General features: G+C 42.0%; 1 protein-coding gene across 4 annotated transcripts in view; it reads left to right on the top strand.

The window, feature by feature from the left end:
* Positions 1-15,684, top strand: part of DOCK8 (dedicator of cytokinesis 8) — a 200,254-nt gene that overhangs the window by 62,087 nt on the left and 122,483 nt on the right. For all 4 annotated transcript variants that reach the window (XM_059656823.1, XM_059656825.1, XM_059656822.1 and 1 more), the window contains 2 exons: positions 769-840; positions 14,177-14,300. In XM_059656823.1, coding sequence (XP_059512806.1) covers positions 769-840; positions 14,177-14,300 — 196 coding nt within the window. The remainder of the gene's footprint in view (positions 1-768; positions 841-14,176; positions 14,301-15,684) is intronic.

Below are 15,684 nucleotides of genomic sequence, written 5' to 3'. Positions count from 1 at the left end.
GTACTGTTCCTATCTCCTTTTTACAAACAAGAAAATTAAAACTTGCAGTACTTGGACTTACTCATCTCTAATACCAAAACATTGGGGGAAATAGCAAAACAACTTTGTTGCTGTGGGAAATTAATTATTTCTGACTTCAAGACTCTGGAGCATTTGAAGAGTATCTCTCGTGACGTGCAAGACCCACCCCAATCAATGATCACCAACAAAAGCCAGTGTCTGTCAACTTCTTTTTTTACTTTTTATTTTTTAAATTTTATTTTATTGTTTAAAGTATTCCAAATAGTACGTAGTACATATGTCTCCTTTTTCCTGTCAGCTTCTCAAAGTATAAGAACGCTGTTCTCCATGGCTTTCAAAAAGAAAGACATGCATGTTCTAACAAGGTTTCACGTGAACAAAAACTATGGCCAAGTTACCCCTCTGAAAAAATGGTACTTATACTTATTTTTCCTTGTTTTGTATGTGATTACAGCTAGTTCTACCTGTCTTGTGTCAGAATGCCTTTAGGGATAAGTATGGTTGAACATACAATTCTCTGTAACAAAGAAAACCCACAAAGTATAAAATGCCAACATATCTTTCATCAAAGTAAAAATGTTATTGCTTGAGGAATTCACTTGGAATGACTGGGTAAGGACTGCCCCAAGCATTCTCATTTGACATGGATTTGAAACCGTGCTGCTCTCTCCTTAGTTATGATAAGGCCTTGCTTTGTTGTTTTTGCACAGTAACAACATGTTTTTATTTCATTACCCATCTCATTAGGGTTGAACTGGACCCTCATGTCAAGGACTGTGTTCAGACCTATATTCGGGAGTGGCTAATTTTAAACCAGAAGTAAGTTCTTTTTTTTCTCTCTCTCTTTACATATTTATTTGTTTTCTATTTTTAGCTTTTTAATTGTATTTTTTTAATTCAGATTTCTTTCAAGGGCACTTTTAGGTTTACAGAAAAATTGGGTAGAAAGTACTGACAGTTCTCATGTATCCCCTAGCCCCGATCTCCCAATAGTTTCTCCTATTATTAGCATCTTTGGTTTAAATTTTATTTTTTAAAATTTTTTGCACATGTCCCAAAATGATCATGAATATTGATTTGGGGGTTTCAGTAAATTTTAATGACTCTGCAAATTTGCAAATACAAAATTCATGAGTAATGAGGATTGACTGTATCTTGTATTACTCCCCTGCTCAAACACCTGCTAAGGCTCCCTACTGCCTACTAAGTCAGATATAAACTTCATCTGCTTGCCTTTCAGGGGCTTTAATAACCTGGTCCCATTCTGTCTATTAAAACTCACTTTCCTTCAGTCCTGGAGTCATTTCCTTTCTCTGGGCCTGCCTCTCTTCCGCACTAGTCCACCTCTACCCCCTCGCTCTTGTTTCCCCTCTGGGCATGCCCTCCCTCCCCTCACCTGCCTACTAGGTCCTCCCTAAGGACTACAGGTCAGATAAAATCTCTTTTACTTTTTGTAGCTATCTCTGACTGATTTATCCTTTCTTGGATGGATCTTAAGTGTGGTACATTTCGTGCAAGTGATGAGCCAATATTGATACATGAATAATAACTAAAGTCCATAGTCTACATAAGGGCTCATTTTTGTGTGTGTGTTGTATATTCTATGGTGTAGACAAGTGAATAATGACATGTATCTGCCATTATAGAGTCATACAGAATAGTCTAAAAATCCCCTGTGCTCCACTTAGTCAGCCCTCCCTAGCAACCACTTATCTTTTTATTGTCTCCATAGTCTGGCCTTGTTTCTCCATCTTTTTTTGTGGCTTGATAGCCAGTTTCTTTTTTTGCTGACTAATATTGCACTACATGGATTTACAACAGCTTTTCTATTTACCTACTGAAGGAGAAAGCTACATTTCAAACACAAGGAATAGAGTCTCTCTATTTTGTTTCCATTCTGATGAATTCCTGGGGCGGGGAGGGTGGTGAATAAATGAACTGAAACTTGGGCCTGAGATTCAAAGATAACATTTAAATTTGTGACCAAGAAATAAACTGTTGCTAGCCTTTTAGTCAAAAGCCGCTCTCTCCTGGGTTAAACAAGTATTTTGTGACATTGTCCTGAGCTTTATGTCTCCATGCCACCTACCTGGACAGCATTCTGCAGATTGGGCGGCATGCCCTACTCGAGAAATATCAGAGAACCTGTGGCAACAGTCCTTTTTCACCTGCAGTTTTGCCTTCTGCACTTGTGTTTTCTGCAGTTTCAGTCACCAGCAGTGAACCATTTGTCCACAAATATTAAGTGGCAAATTGCAGAAATAATTCATAAGTTTTAAATTGATCACCACTTTGCGCAGCATGATGAAATCTCGCAATGCCCTGCTCCAGGCCTGGATGTGAACCATCCTTTGTCCAGTGTCTCCACGCTGTATACGCTCCCCATACGTTAGTCAGTTAGTAGCCACCATCTTGGTTATCAGATCAGCTCATGGAAATGCTTGTGATACCCTCAGAGTAGCCTAATGCTCCGTCACAATGCCTACATCATTCACCCCCCTTCATCTCATCCCGCAGGCATTATGTCATCTCACATCATCACAAGAAGGGTGAGAATAGTACAATATTAGGAGAGAGAGGGAGCACATTCACAGAACTTTTACTGTAGTATATTGTTATAATTGTTCTATTTTATTATTCGTTATTGTTAATTTCTTAATTTAATTTATAAATTAAACTGTATCATAAGTATGTATGTATAGGAAAGAACATACATAGTATATATAGGGTTTGGTACTATCTGTGGTTTCAGGCATCCACAGGGATTCTTAGAAAGTATGCCCCTCAGATAAGGGGGGATGACTAACTTCAAGTTCTGATACCCTCCATTGCCTATACTTCAGTAAGAATTACTGCTCTCTGGGATAAATGATGAAAGACTTTGGGGACTGGGTTTTATCTGGTTCCTGGAAGTGTGCCATTGAATTTGTGCTGGTGTTTTTTGAAGTCATGTCAGTATGCATAGTATTTTTAATAGCTGAAAAAGAGAAATCTTCACTTCTATAAAGTAATTAAGAGAAAGTTAGATGTTAATCCATCATCTGTTCTAATGGGAATTGAAAACCAAGATTGCCAGGCAATAAAATAAGATTATACTTTGCTGGTAATAAATAAAAGATTTCAGGACAAGTTGTTCTCAAGTTTTTATATGTTACTAGAGGCCTGGTGCACAAAAATTTGTGCTCTTGGGGGGGGGAATGGGGGGTCCCTCAGCCTGGCCTGTGCCCTCTCGCAGTCTGGGACCCCTCGGGAGATAACGCCCTGCTGGCTTAGGCCTGCTCCCGGGTGGCAGAGGGCAGGCCCAATCCCTAGGTGCAGCCCCTGGTCGGGCTCAGAGTAGGGCCGATTGGGGAGTTGGGGCACCGCCCCCTGTCATTCACAGAGCAGGGTGGATTGGGAGGTTGCAATGCCACCCTCAGTCACGCTCAGGGTAGGGCTGACTGGGGGGTTGGGGCACTGCCCCCTGTCATGCACAGAGCAGGGCCCATCAGGGGGTTGGGGCACTGCCCCCTGTCACGCACAGAGCAGGGCCCATCAGGGGGGTTGGGGAGCTCCCCCCTGTCACACACAGAGCAGGGCTCATCAGGGGGGTTGGGGAGCTCTCCCCTGTCACTCACAGAGCAGGGTCCATCAGGGGGTTGGGGAGCTCCCCCCTGTCATGTACAGAGCAGGGCCCGTGGGGGGAGGGGGGTTGGGGCGCCACCCTCTATCACCCACAGAGCAGGGCCAATCAGGGGGTTGGGGCGCCTTCCCCTGTCACGAACAGAGCAGGGCGGATAGGGAGGTTGTGGCCCTGCCCCCTGTCACACACAGAGCTGCAGGGCGATCAGGGGGTTTGGGCGCTGCCCCCTGTCACGCTGATCTGGTGCCGGGAGGCCTCTGGATCCGCTGATCCCAGTGCTGGGAGGCATATTACCCTTTTACTATATAGGATAGAGGCCTGGTGCATGGGTGGGGCTGGCTGGTTTGCCCTGTAGGGTGTCCTGGACCAGGGTGGGGGTCCCCACTGGGGTGCCTGGCCAGCCTGGGTGAGGGGCTGAGGGCTGTTTTCAGACTGGCGGGTGACTGAAGCTCCCAACTGCTCCTTTTTTTCTTTATTCTGGGCCAGCTTTTCTCTGGCTCCAGCTCTGAGGCCTCTGCTGCTGAAAACAGGTATCTGGTTTGTTTGCGTTCTATAATCGAAACAATGTATAACTCCAGCTCTGAGATCCCGGCTTGCTGAAAGCAGGTTTCTGGGGTTTTGTTTAGCTTCTATATTTATTACAGTGTTTCAAACTGTAGGCTCAGAGGCAGGCAAGGCAGGCGGGGAACGTTGGTTTCCTCCGTCACTGAAGCAAGCAAGCCTCATGTTAGTTTCAAGCTGCCTGGCTGCCGGCCACCATCTTGGCTGGCAGTTAATTTGCATATCTCGCTGATTAGCCAATGGGAAGGGTAGCGGTCGTACGCCAATTACCATGTTTCTCTTTTATTAGATAGGATAATTAGAGATACTTTCCAATATTAAGGTTCTGAAAAAAAGTCTAAGAAATGATAAATGGAAAAGTCCATTTCACTTCATTTGGTTTTTATTTGCTGTTTAGGACATTGTACTTTTTCATTCCTGTTCATTTTATTCATGAAGTTGAATTTCATGGCAATTCCCATTGGAATATTTATTTTCTCTATCTTGTACAGACTTAAAAGAAAAAATGACTCTTTAGAGTGCTCATTGTAGAAATTTTAGAGATTACTGCACAGGGAAATAAAAGGAGAAAACAAATCACTCAATTTCACTATAGACAGATAATCTATAAAAATTAAATCAAATTATAATACTATTTGTTAGAATGGTGACTTCTCTGGAGCAAGAGTAAATGAACTCAAGTCATGGCTCCACCTCTTGCTAGCTGAGTGACTAAGACAAATTATTTCTTTGTACCTCAATCTTCTTGTTAAGAAATAGACAATAGAATAGTACCTGCCTCATAAACTTTTGTTGTATGCAAAAAATAAAGTAACATGTAAAACACTTAGAAGATTTTTGACATATGGCAATTATTCCAAAAAATTAGCTGCTATTTATGATACTTACTAAATAGCCTTACAGAATAAGATTCATTTGTTCTTGCCCAATTGACAAATTATTTATATTAAACCAATTAGTAAGATGGTATATGCAAAGGAAAAAAACAAAGGACAACTCTGTGTTGTTAAAGCTTAACTCAATGATCCAGGGTAGATGTCACATCATAGGCACTATAGTTTAAATATTCACTAGAGGTCCGGTGCACGAATTCGTGCACAGGTGGGGTCTGGCCAGCCTGCCCCGATCAGGGCCAGCCGGGCTGGCCTCAGGGAGGGGATGCAGGAGGTTGGCCAGCCAGCCTGCCCCTGATCAGGGTCGGGGGGAGGGGGTGATTGGGGGCAGAACTGGCTGGGAGGAGGAGCCTTGGGCGGTTGGCCAGCTATGCCCCCTGATCAAAGTCCTGGACAAACTCTGGGTCGAGGGGACAATTTGCATATTAGCCTTTTATTATATAGGATGTAATAAAGTGGAATAAAGATAAGATTCGGAATATCATAAGATTTCTACTTTAGAGCTTATCTAGTTCCAATTCAACTCATCTAAAATGTTCCTCTCAAGTGAAATAAGATTTTCTGAAGACTTCAGAAAAAGCACTTATATTAGCATTTCAAAGGAATGAACCCAAAACTCTATCCCATATATTTTAATGCACCACAGAGGGAGAAACTCCCTTCTTCTAGAGGGCCATGCTTAACGAAGCCTGTTTGCCTTCTATCAATATATCTTTGTCATCCATAACCATGCAGTCAAACACTGATTCAGTTAGCTCCTTTATTCCCCAATTATCTCCTTGCTGATATTACATTTCTCTGTGATATCTGGGGTTAGTCTTTTATGTTCTTGCTGTCTGTGATAATGGCTTTGAATCCCACTTAGGGGGCAAAGGAGTGGAGTTATGGCCACTTCTGTTCCCTCCCACTCTCATAATTCTGTAGAGCGTTTGCCACTAAGGTTCTATAATTGAGACCCTTAAATCAGACAAATAGCACTGCCCATGAAGGGTAGAGGACATTTCAGATTTTCTTTTTTACTTAATAGAGAAAGATTAAACTATACGGAAACATCAAGTACAAAATCTCTTGGGGGGTGGGGTAAATATATTTTTCTACTTGAAATGTTTGTGTTTCTTACACTGGAAGATGCCTTGAATGAATTCCGCTCTATCTTTTATGGATAGAGCAAGTTTGGTGTCCTTGCTCAAAAAAAAGAAGTTTTTCTCTTTAGGATTTTTGAAAATGATCAGTGATCGAATGATTAGCACGGTGCCCTGGTTACTTGTTTATCCCATCTTACTTTCAGATATTTTGATAATTTTGTATGGATTAATGTTTGCTGGCATCCTTTGGGTGACATTAAACACTTTAAGCATTATATCCTCTGTCATTTTCTCTAAATGAGCTAAAGTGATTAACTGAAGAATGTGTTTGATGGAGGAGAGTCAAACTCTTAAGTAATTAAACTTATTTGCATGCTGTCTATTCTTGGTGTATTATCCATCGCGACAGTGAAACATTGCATGAGTGTTATGAGCAGCATCATAAAAGTCCTTATACTTTGCCTTTCATCTTAGGTGATTAAGGTTGTTTGGGAGGAAGGTCATACTCAAGGAGAGTTGGGATATCAAGGAATGGGGTATCATCTGTTTTATTATGCCATATTTTACTCCCAGTGAACTGGTAAACAATTAAAATTCAAACACATCAGTGCATATAATTCAGTTACTCCCCAAACACCATCAGAATGTCTCCCCGATCAACAGTTGCTTATTATGACATGCATTTGTTGTGCTGGCTGTCAAGGTGTTTAGCTATTAGCTTTCTAAATGTGTGGAAAGCAAGCCAGGCTTGTCAGCCCATGCAGTTACAAAGAGCAGCCCAGCTGCAGGTGTCACTGAACCACTCTCTTGACCTGTTACTAGTATGTGCAGACTCCTTGTCCCCCCAAAGCTACACCCACTAAAGCCCACTTCAAAGGCCACGGCTTTCACAAAGCCTTCCCTTCTCTGCAATTTCAAAGCATGTTGTTTGTATTTCTCTTAGAACGCGGTTCTCAACCTTCCTAATGCTGCGACCCTTTAATACAGTTCCTCATATTGTGGTGACCCCCAACCATAAAATTATTTTTGTTGCTACTTCATAACTGTAATTTTGCTTCTGTTATGAATGGTAATGTAAATATCTGATATGCAGGATGTATTTTCATTGTTACAAATTGAACATAATTAAAGCATAGTGATTAATCACAAAAACAATATGTAATTATATATGTGTTTTCCGATGGTCTTAGGCGACCCCTGTGAAAGGGTCATTCGACCCCCAAAGGGGTCGCGACCCACAGGTTGAGAACCACTGTCTTAGAAGCTTTTGTCATACTCAGCATTACATTCTAGTTACTTGACTAAAGTTTTTATCTCCCCTGCTAAATATGTGATCCTTCTCACTAAACTATCACTTCACTGAGCACAGGGACTCCGTTAGAGCAGGTCTTCTTGTGTCTTCCTCTCTGCATCCTCTTTGGTGCCTTATTCTCAGGAGATTCTTCAATAAACATTTGTTAGATGGAAGAATGGATGAAACTTTAACAAGCAAGTATCCGTATTGTGGTGCTCTAAGGCAAGTGTTCTCAGATCCATCAGACCTAACACCATCTTTCTGTAACAAGTATTTTATAATACTACCTTTGTAACCCACAAGCTTTCTTGTTTTCAGAAGTCAATAAAATGTCCCAACTGTTATATAGAGGGCAGATAAAAGGAACATATTATCTAAAATAGCATGCATGCAAATACATAGATGCTTGGGCACAACGGCACCAGAGAACACAAATAACATAGCTGTTGGCACTTGCAGGAAGAATCATTGTGAAAATAACACCTACAAAAACAGACTGCAGCAAGTGTGTTGTATGGGTGATTCAACTACCACAAACAGCATTGCTGCTGTCAGAAATGTGATTTTCTAAAACGGGGGAAACCTCGTGGCAGAAATCGAATCAGCATGAAGTTTAATCTCCCCTTCATTTACATGGTAGTGGTTTTCCTGGAAAACAAAGTACAAAAATACTTGACATTTATTTGCAAGATGGTAGAGGGCCTTGGCTCAGATATTTACAGACTGGTCTTCCCACCTCCATAAATGTCCAACAGGACGTTTGATAGATGTGTTGGATGCTGAATTTGGAGCAATCCTTCATTACGTATGATGCCCCATGGGTGCAGAATATGAAATATAGTAGCACAACCCAGTCATTGCGACAATCTAAAGGGGAAAGAAATACTATTTACCTTCATTGGGAACCATTGCTACTAAGACGTCAGATAATTGGAATCCCAGAATCTGTGGTTTTAGTAGCACATCTGGGAAAGGAAATCCACAAAGACTCCCTGGAAGGAGTGGAATGGAATAGGTTTAAGCAGGACAATAGTCTCATTCTGGTGGTGGTGGTGGTGGTGGTGTTTGGGGAGGGGGGGTGTGGAGAAGTCTACAAGTGGAGTCTTAAAGTGAGCACTTGTTTTTTGATAAGAAATTAAAGTCCCATCCTATATAATAGAAGCATAGTATGCAAATTATCCCCTTGACTGGGAGTTCGACCAGGGGGGTGGGGCCGACCAACCGCCCACGGACCCTTCCCCTGGTGGCAGCAGCAGCGGCAGCACCCAGGGGAAGGCCGGCAGCCGCTAGGGACTCTACCAATGCACGAATATCGTGTACTGGGCCTCTAGTATAAAAGTAATACAGTCCAGCAGCAGTAAGGTGTTAGAAGGCTTTAAATTCAGGGTATCCATAAAATATGAGTCTTTAGACCTATAATACATGCATTGGTATTGCATGTGATTGATTGTATTGTTTTTTATTTTAAAAATAATCTCATTTATTGAGCTGGTGAGATTTCTGAGAAGCTAAGCCAGAGACAGGGTTTCGGGCACGTGTGATTTTCAAGAGCATGCTCCTTAGAAGAAGCCTGTAAGGGAGTGGGGGAAGCAAGATAGAGAAGTACTAACTAAGATGATAGTACAATAAATTCTTGGCCTGATCCACAGGCTGCTCTGGCAGGATCACACACCAGAGTTGCCCAACTGTCCCACTCTGAGTCAAGGGGTGGGGCTGTTGTACCCTAAACCAGTTGGGCATTGGTAGCCACCAACCAAGCCAAAGATGAGATTAGGGGACTGGGAGGTAGAATGGATTGTTCAGAGGTCTCTCCTACACTCATAGAAGCTGCACAATCAATGCATGGTTGGTAAATAGGACCGACTACCAGTTTTCATTTCAATGCCTGACACCTAACGTATATTATTTTCCTTTTATTTTGAGATGATCTCAAATTTACAGAAAACTTGCAAGTACAGTACAAAGACCTTCACCTCTCTTCCCCCAAAACACTTGAGAGTGAATTGCTGACCTAATTCTCCATTCATTACCCCTGAATACTTCAGTGTGTAATTCTTACAAACAAGGACATTTTCCTTCATAATTACTATAAAACCATCACATTCAAGAAATTAGTATTGATTCGTTATTACAGTCGAAGGCCCATTAGAGCGAAAGGATCCAGTTTAAAGTCATGAATTGCATTAGGTTTTACACGTCTTTAGTCCTGTTTACTCAGGAACAGATAGTTTCTCAGTAGTTCCTTGACTTTCCATGATCTTGACATGACATGCCAGTTACTTTTTAGAAAGTCCTTCCATTTGGGGGTTTATTATAAATGCCCCATTCCTCAACAAGCTTTCATTTTATTTGTATCAAAATGGAGTTATAGTTTCCTACGTTTTAATCAATTTCTATCATTTCCTTTCATGCTCAAATTGTCCTCAAAGTGACCTGTGTGAATCTCTTCAGCTGGTTCTTAGGTCCTTTTTCCATGTCCCCGCAGTCGCTGATCACATTCTTGCTTTCTGCCACAAGATATTCCAGGCTGATCTCACGCTTTCCTTTTCCTTACCCCTGATCATTTCTCCAAAAGCTCTTATTCCTTTTAGTGGGAAAGGGTACTTAGAAGCCAAGATGTAGATGTTGACTGTGCTCATTGCTATTAAGGCGTTGCTCTTCCTATGTCTTCTTAGCGGATAGAGCTGTGTGAGCTGAAAGCTATGAGTTCATGTCAATATGTGCTACCCCAGTCCAACATCACAATATTCATGCTGGTTTTCTTTTTCTCTATAGTTTTAACTTGCTTCTCAGACAGTGAACAGTCTGACTCCTATTGTCCTTATATGTTTACTTACTTGATTAATTTCCCAATCTGTAACCATTGCCAACACCCCTCCATCCCCATACAGTTGCCCTCTTCCTCATAATCTGACACCCCTGCCCCAGGCTTTCCCTCTTCAGCCTTTCCTGACACTGAGCGCCAGGCCATTCCTCTACAGGGACACCCTTGGCACCTTGCCTTGGCCCTGACACCTGTGGCAGGCCTCTCCTCCAGGTCCATGCCCTCCTCATTCCACTCAGGCTCTATTATCCTGTGCCAGGCTGCCCCAGGTTTGGATGCCCTCCCTACACCATATGGGTTCTGATTCTCCATGCCAGGCAGCCCTTTTAAATCTTTTAAATGTTTAGTCTTCAGCTTCCCACTCTGCGCCTCCTCAGCACCCCCAGCATGGATAGCTACCTTGTTCTGATGGCTTTTAGTGCCACATTGTACAGGAAGGGAGGGAAGAGAAAGGGAAAGGGAAGAGAGAAAGATGAAGAGGCACATAATTATTTTCCAGTCCTCACAGTAAGCCTTCCAAAAAGCAATGTTTCCCCCTAGTTTACACTTGAGGGGACTGTAGTTCTGATAGATGAAGCCACTTTCCCAAGGTCTCAGAGCCAGTAGTATGTAAGGAGCCAGCATCTGAACCAGGTCTTCAGGTTCTGTCTATCCCACCACACTGGCTCTAAAGAGAATGCTCTCAAAATGTGGTTGGTCTTTGGATGGTCCCCAAATGTGTAACATGGTGTTTGAAGAAAAGGGATGAAGTTCTCTTGAGAAGCAATAGGTTGTGTTCATTGCATGAAGACAATCTTGCCACCACTTGGCTTACTTCCCTGTCTCATCTACAATTAGGCTCAACAGGAACATGGCTTTATTTGGCTTCGTTGTTTGGGTGGAGCCATGAGCCTGGGACTCTGGTCGCCAGTGGCGCTCGGCCAGAAGTCTCACTACCTACCCAGTGGTGGTGTCTGCCTTCTGTGGTGGGCACTTCTGAAATGAGTCATCTTTATATGCTTGCCAACCCTAATCCTCTCCTCCCCAGCTGGCCTCACCCTTATTGCCACAAGGGAGCTTCGCAACTTTCTGAAATTTTAAATGGGGAAATAAATGCTAAATCCAGAATGAGGAAGGGAAAAAGTTGCTCTGGTTCCACACACACAGCTACAGAACACACTAGCCTTAATGCTCTCCATACCCAAATCCTGAGGGCTGGCATGTACATAGGATTAGAGTGTATATATTGTGAAATGAACGTCTAGCACTATTCTGTAACTTGTCTTAAATGCTCGTTTGTCAGTGTCTTTGGGGTCCATGTAAAGAACTCCAGAAAACATTCCAACAAAACCAAGGACAAAAAGAAAGAAAGAAAGCATCTCTTTGCATAAAAGAGCAAAAGAACAATTGGCAAATCAATTTCATTTTCCCCAGGCTTGAGCATATTTTGAGAAGAAAATTTGATTTGAATTTTTTAGTGATAGTGTATGAACTATCAGAAAATCTTCAAGCTGGGAGAAATATCCTAGAATTCATGTTATGCCCATGCCTCACCTTATGAAGCAACAGAGAGGTGACTTGAGGATGATGGCTGGAGGCACAGTCTGTAATTGTGTGAGCCTGCATCTGAGTGTGTCTGTGTGTGTGTGTGTGTGTGTGTGTGTGTGTGTGTGTGTGTGTGTGTGTGTTGCACACATGTAAGTAAACACTCTTGGAGACAAGAGACAAAGCTAAAACAAATATTGTTCTGGTTACCAAGGCTTAACCTACGGTCTTAAACGAGGCTGCTCCCTGGCTTTCATTTTGGTGGCCCACACAGGTTTCCCTGCGAAGAGGCATGTGACTGAGCTCTGACATCAGTTCCCTTTGCAGTGCACAAGTCCTGAGAAAGGCAGACGGCAGATACTAAAGTGAGAAATTTGAATTTAATTCAGTTTGCTTCCATCTTAGAATGAATTAATATTAGTTAATTCCTTGGGGAAGGTTTTCCCTTAAAATTGGCTTTTCCACTGATTCAGCATGTTGTCACTTGGGGTAGTTAGTATAAGCAGGATACAACTTGAAACTTGCCTGTATTTGTCACTCTCTGAGTTGGGTGGCTTTTGCCCCCAAGACATTAGATCATATGACACTATTTCTTTTCACCCTTAGGGAAAGTCCCAAAAATTCATTTTCTGTACTAGAAAAGCCCAGCCATCCAGCACCCATGTACATATTGCTGCCGAAATTTATATTGGCGAGAATAACTTTTGAGAAGCTAGCATGTTTATGAAATCCCCTGGGAAACTCTCTCTCTTTTCAAAGGATCTGTGTTAGAAAATAGAAGATCAATATTATAGCATAAAATAGAGCTTGTTCCCAATTGTATCTACTCCTTTTTTACTACTACCTTCTACTACCTAGAGCAACTGGAATCAAAATCATTTTCTTAAATATTACAATTAGTTACTACTTCTGAGGACTTGTTTGCACAGGATCTCCAAAAAGCTGTTTGTTAATTGATGATTATGAGCGATATGATTAACATTTTAAAGTTTCTTTATTGTGTTGGTGTTTAGGGATCTCAAACCAGAAGTTATGCTGGCTATTTCTCTTAAAATCCTTTCTAAATATTTAGCCTTATTTCCTTTTTCAGAGTACACCTTTTTCATTTCCTTGTTTGTTTGTCTTCGGTTCCCCATTTTGGCCTGTTCACCCAGCCCAGTCAGTGCAGGTTGGGCCAAGGCGATGTAAGTGGCTGGGAGACACTGACAGTGGGTGGCCGTTTACAGTAAACCGTGACCTGAACTAGTCACCAAGCTCATCATGGCTCTCTTTTAGCCTATTTCTTGTGTCCTTTTATTCAAAACAAATAGCTCATCTTTAGAGCATAATACAATCCAATGAGAGTCATATTCTCCATTCTCCCTGCAGGTGACACCGGGACGTCTCATTTTTCTTTAATTAACTCAACTAGAATGCACGGAATACTTGTTCTGTGTATGCCACTGCGCACGACCCAACACTTCGCCCTCCCAGAGAGTTATAAGCTCTGCATTTGGGTCATTGCTAGTAGCCCTCCTACACCCCCTGCTTTATCTGCCTGCCATTTGATCTGCCACTAACTCAGTTCGTGTTCCTCTGCCCTCTTGCTCGGTGGTTTTTCTAATAGTGTGGGAAATCAAACAACATGGGTGCGTGCTCGCGCTGTTGACTTGGCAGCATGTTTTCCAGGAAGTCTTTGAGTCATAAAACTGGGGAATATACACATTGGTTTCTATGGTTATTATTTGACAATTTATACCTGTTGATTTTCTTGTTATGAAATTATGGTCTGATTTCTTTCCCCAGGGGTAGTCCTAGACATTATATTTTAAACCCTGCCCACAGATACACATTTTCAAAACACCATTTTAATGGAGATTGAGAATGCTAGCAAAGATTTTCAGTATATAAATAATTTATTTCTATTTTTTTCATAATCATGCCCTGCCTTTTTAATTCTTAAGAACATTGATATGGAGATTAAATGTTTTCCTCTATTTTTATCTTCAAATGACCTTTATTTGCTGCTTCTGCACTTTGCTAGATTTATTCCAGCTGCTTACACTAGAGTCATAGTTTAGCTTCAACTTGGAGCCAAATGCCCCACAGCTGAAATGACCGCACCTCCGAAGTGGCATTTTCCCAGGCCATCCCTGCCTTTAATAAGGAGCCAGCCAGGAGGCGAGTTTGTGTCTCATTACAAGAGAGCCTTGTGTTAGGCCTGGCGCATAATTAGACGTGAGGAATTACAATTGGTCCTCTCTTTGCAAGACCTTTCAGCACCAAGTCTATGCTTAAGCCATTACTTTTATTTTTAATCTAATGATTTTGCCTCTCTCTCTCCTCTCGCACCCCATAATAACAACAATAAAGACATCAAGGAAATTCGGAGATTTGCCGTTTTAAAAAGACTGGATCCCGAAGAGATTTTCACAAGACGCTTCAGAAACAGACGTTCGAGTCAGAAATCTTGGAGTGCAGTGTACCCAGAGTTCAGGTATTGCCTATCAACAAACACGGTTACCAGGTTACTGGCTGCTCTGCCCACGGCAGGCTGTGGGGTTTTAGTAACGACTAAAAAGGCTAAATTCATGGAGTGTTAGAATAGGAGGAACTCTACCATCTGAGTCAGTGACTTTTTTCCAGACTTGTTTGTAGCCACAGACATCAGTGTGCAAATGAAAAAACCAGACGCTCCGTAATTAAAATAGATAAAAGTGGGGGGGCTCTCCTTGCTGGGGGAGGCCACTGGGCCCTGTCCCTATAACATTCCTGTGGAGACCAGAGGTGCCCCTAAGGCAGGCTGCAGACTGATTAAAACGGCGGTTCTCAACCTGTGGGTCGCAACCCCTTTGGCGGTCGAACGACCTTTTCACAGGGGTTGCCTAAGACCATCCTGCATATCAGATATTTACATGACGATTCATAACAGTAGCAACATGACAGTTATGAAGTAGCGACGAAAATAATTTTATGGTTGGGTCACAACATGAAGAACTGTATTTAAAGGGCCAGAAGGTTGAGAACCACTGGATTAAAAGCTCCACACTGAAGCTCACTGCCTGGGTCCTCTGTGATTCTACCACGTCTAACTCTGCAACCTCGGATAGGATAACTGAACTCTCTGGGCTTCCGTTTCCTTCCCTGGAAAACAAGAGTGGTAGCAGTAACTAACTCACGAAGTTGTTTGAGTTTTAAATGAGTTAGTATGTGTAAAGCATTTAGAACCATGTCTCTTCTGACAGTCCCAATAAATATTGGCTACTGTTATTGTTGTTACAATTATTATTATTACAGAGTAGTTACAGTTTAAAAGTCAGCTCTGTACATCTATGTTTATATAACAGCAGTATTCACACTAGCCCAGAGGTGGAAACAGCCATGTATCCATGGTCAGATAAATGGATGAACAAATGTGGCATACACATACACTGAATTATTCAGTCGTAAAAAGGAGGGAAATTCTGACAAACACCACAACATGTATAAACCTTGAAGCCATCGTGCTAAGTGAAATAAGCCAGTCACAAAACTACCGACACTATACTTTCACTTATTCGAGGTACCTGGAGTAGTCAAACCCATAGAGACAAAAGTAGAATGATGGTTGCCAGGGGCTGGGAGAGGGGGTAATGGGCAGTTACTGTTTCATGGGTAAAGCGCTTCAGTTTTGCAAGATGAAAAGAGTTCTGGAGATTGGTTGCACAACAGTGTGACTATACTTAGCACTACTGAGCTGAACACTAAATTTTGTCATGTATATTTTACCACAATTAAAAATAAATTTTGAACCAGTGCTCTAGTCCAACATGCTCATTTTATAATTAAGAAAAATAAAACATATAGGAAGGGATTTGTCCAAGTTTGCATAGGACTTCTTC

This window comes from Myotis daubentonii, chromosome 11 (genome assembly GCF_963259705.1).
Source record: "Myotis daubentonii chromosome 11, mMyoDau2.1, whole genome shotgun sequence".
Classification (NCBI taxonomy): domain Eukaryota; kingdom Metazoa; phylum Chordata; class Mammalia; order Chiroptera; family Vespertilionidae; genus Myotis; species Myotis daubentonii.
The sequence above is the reverse complement of the archived record's forward strand: the minus strand, read 5'-3'. Positions and strand labels throughout refer to the sequence as shown.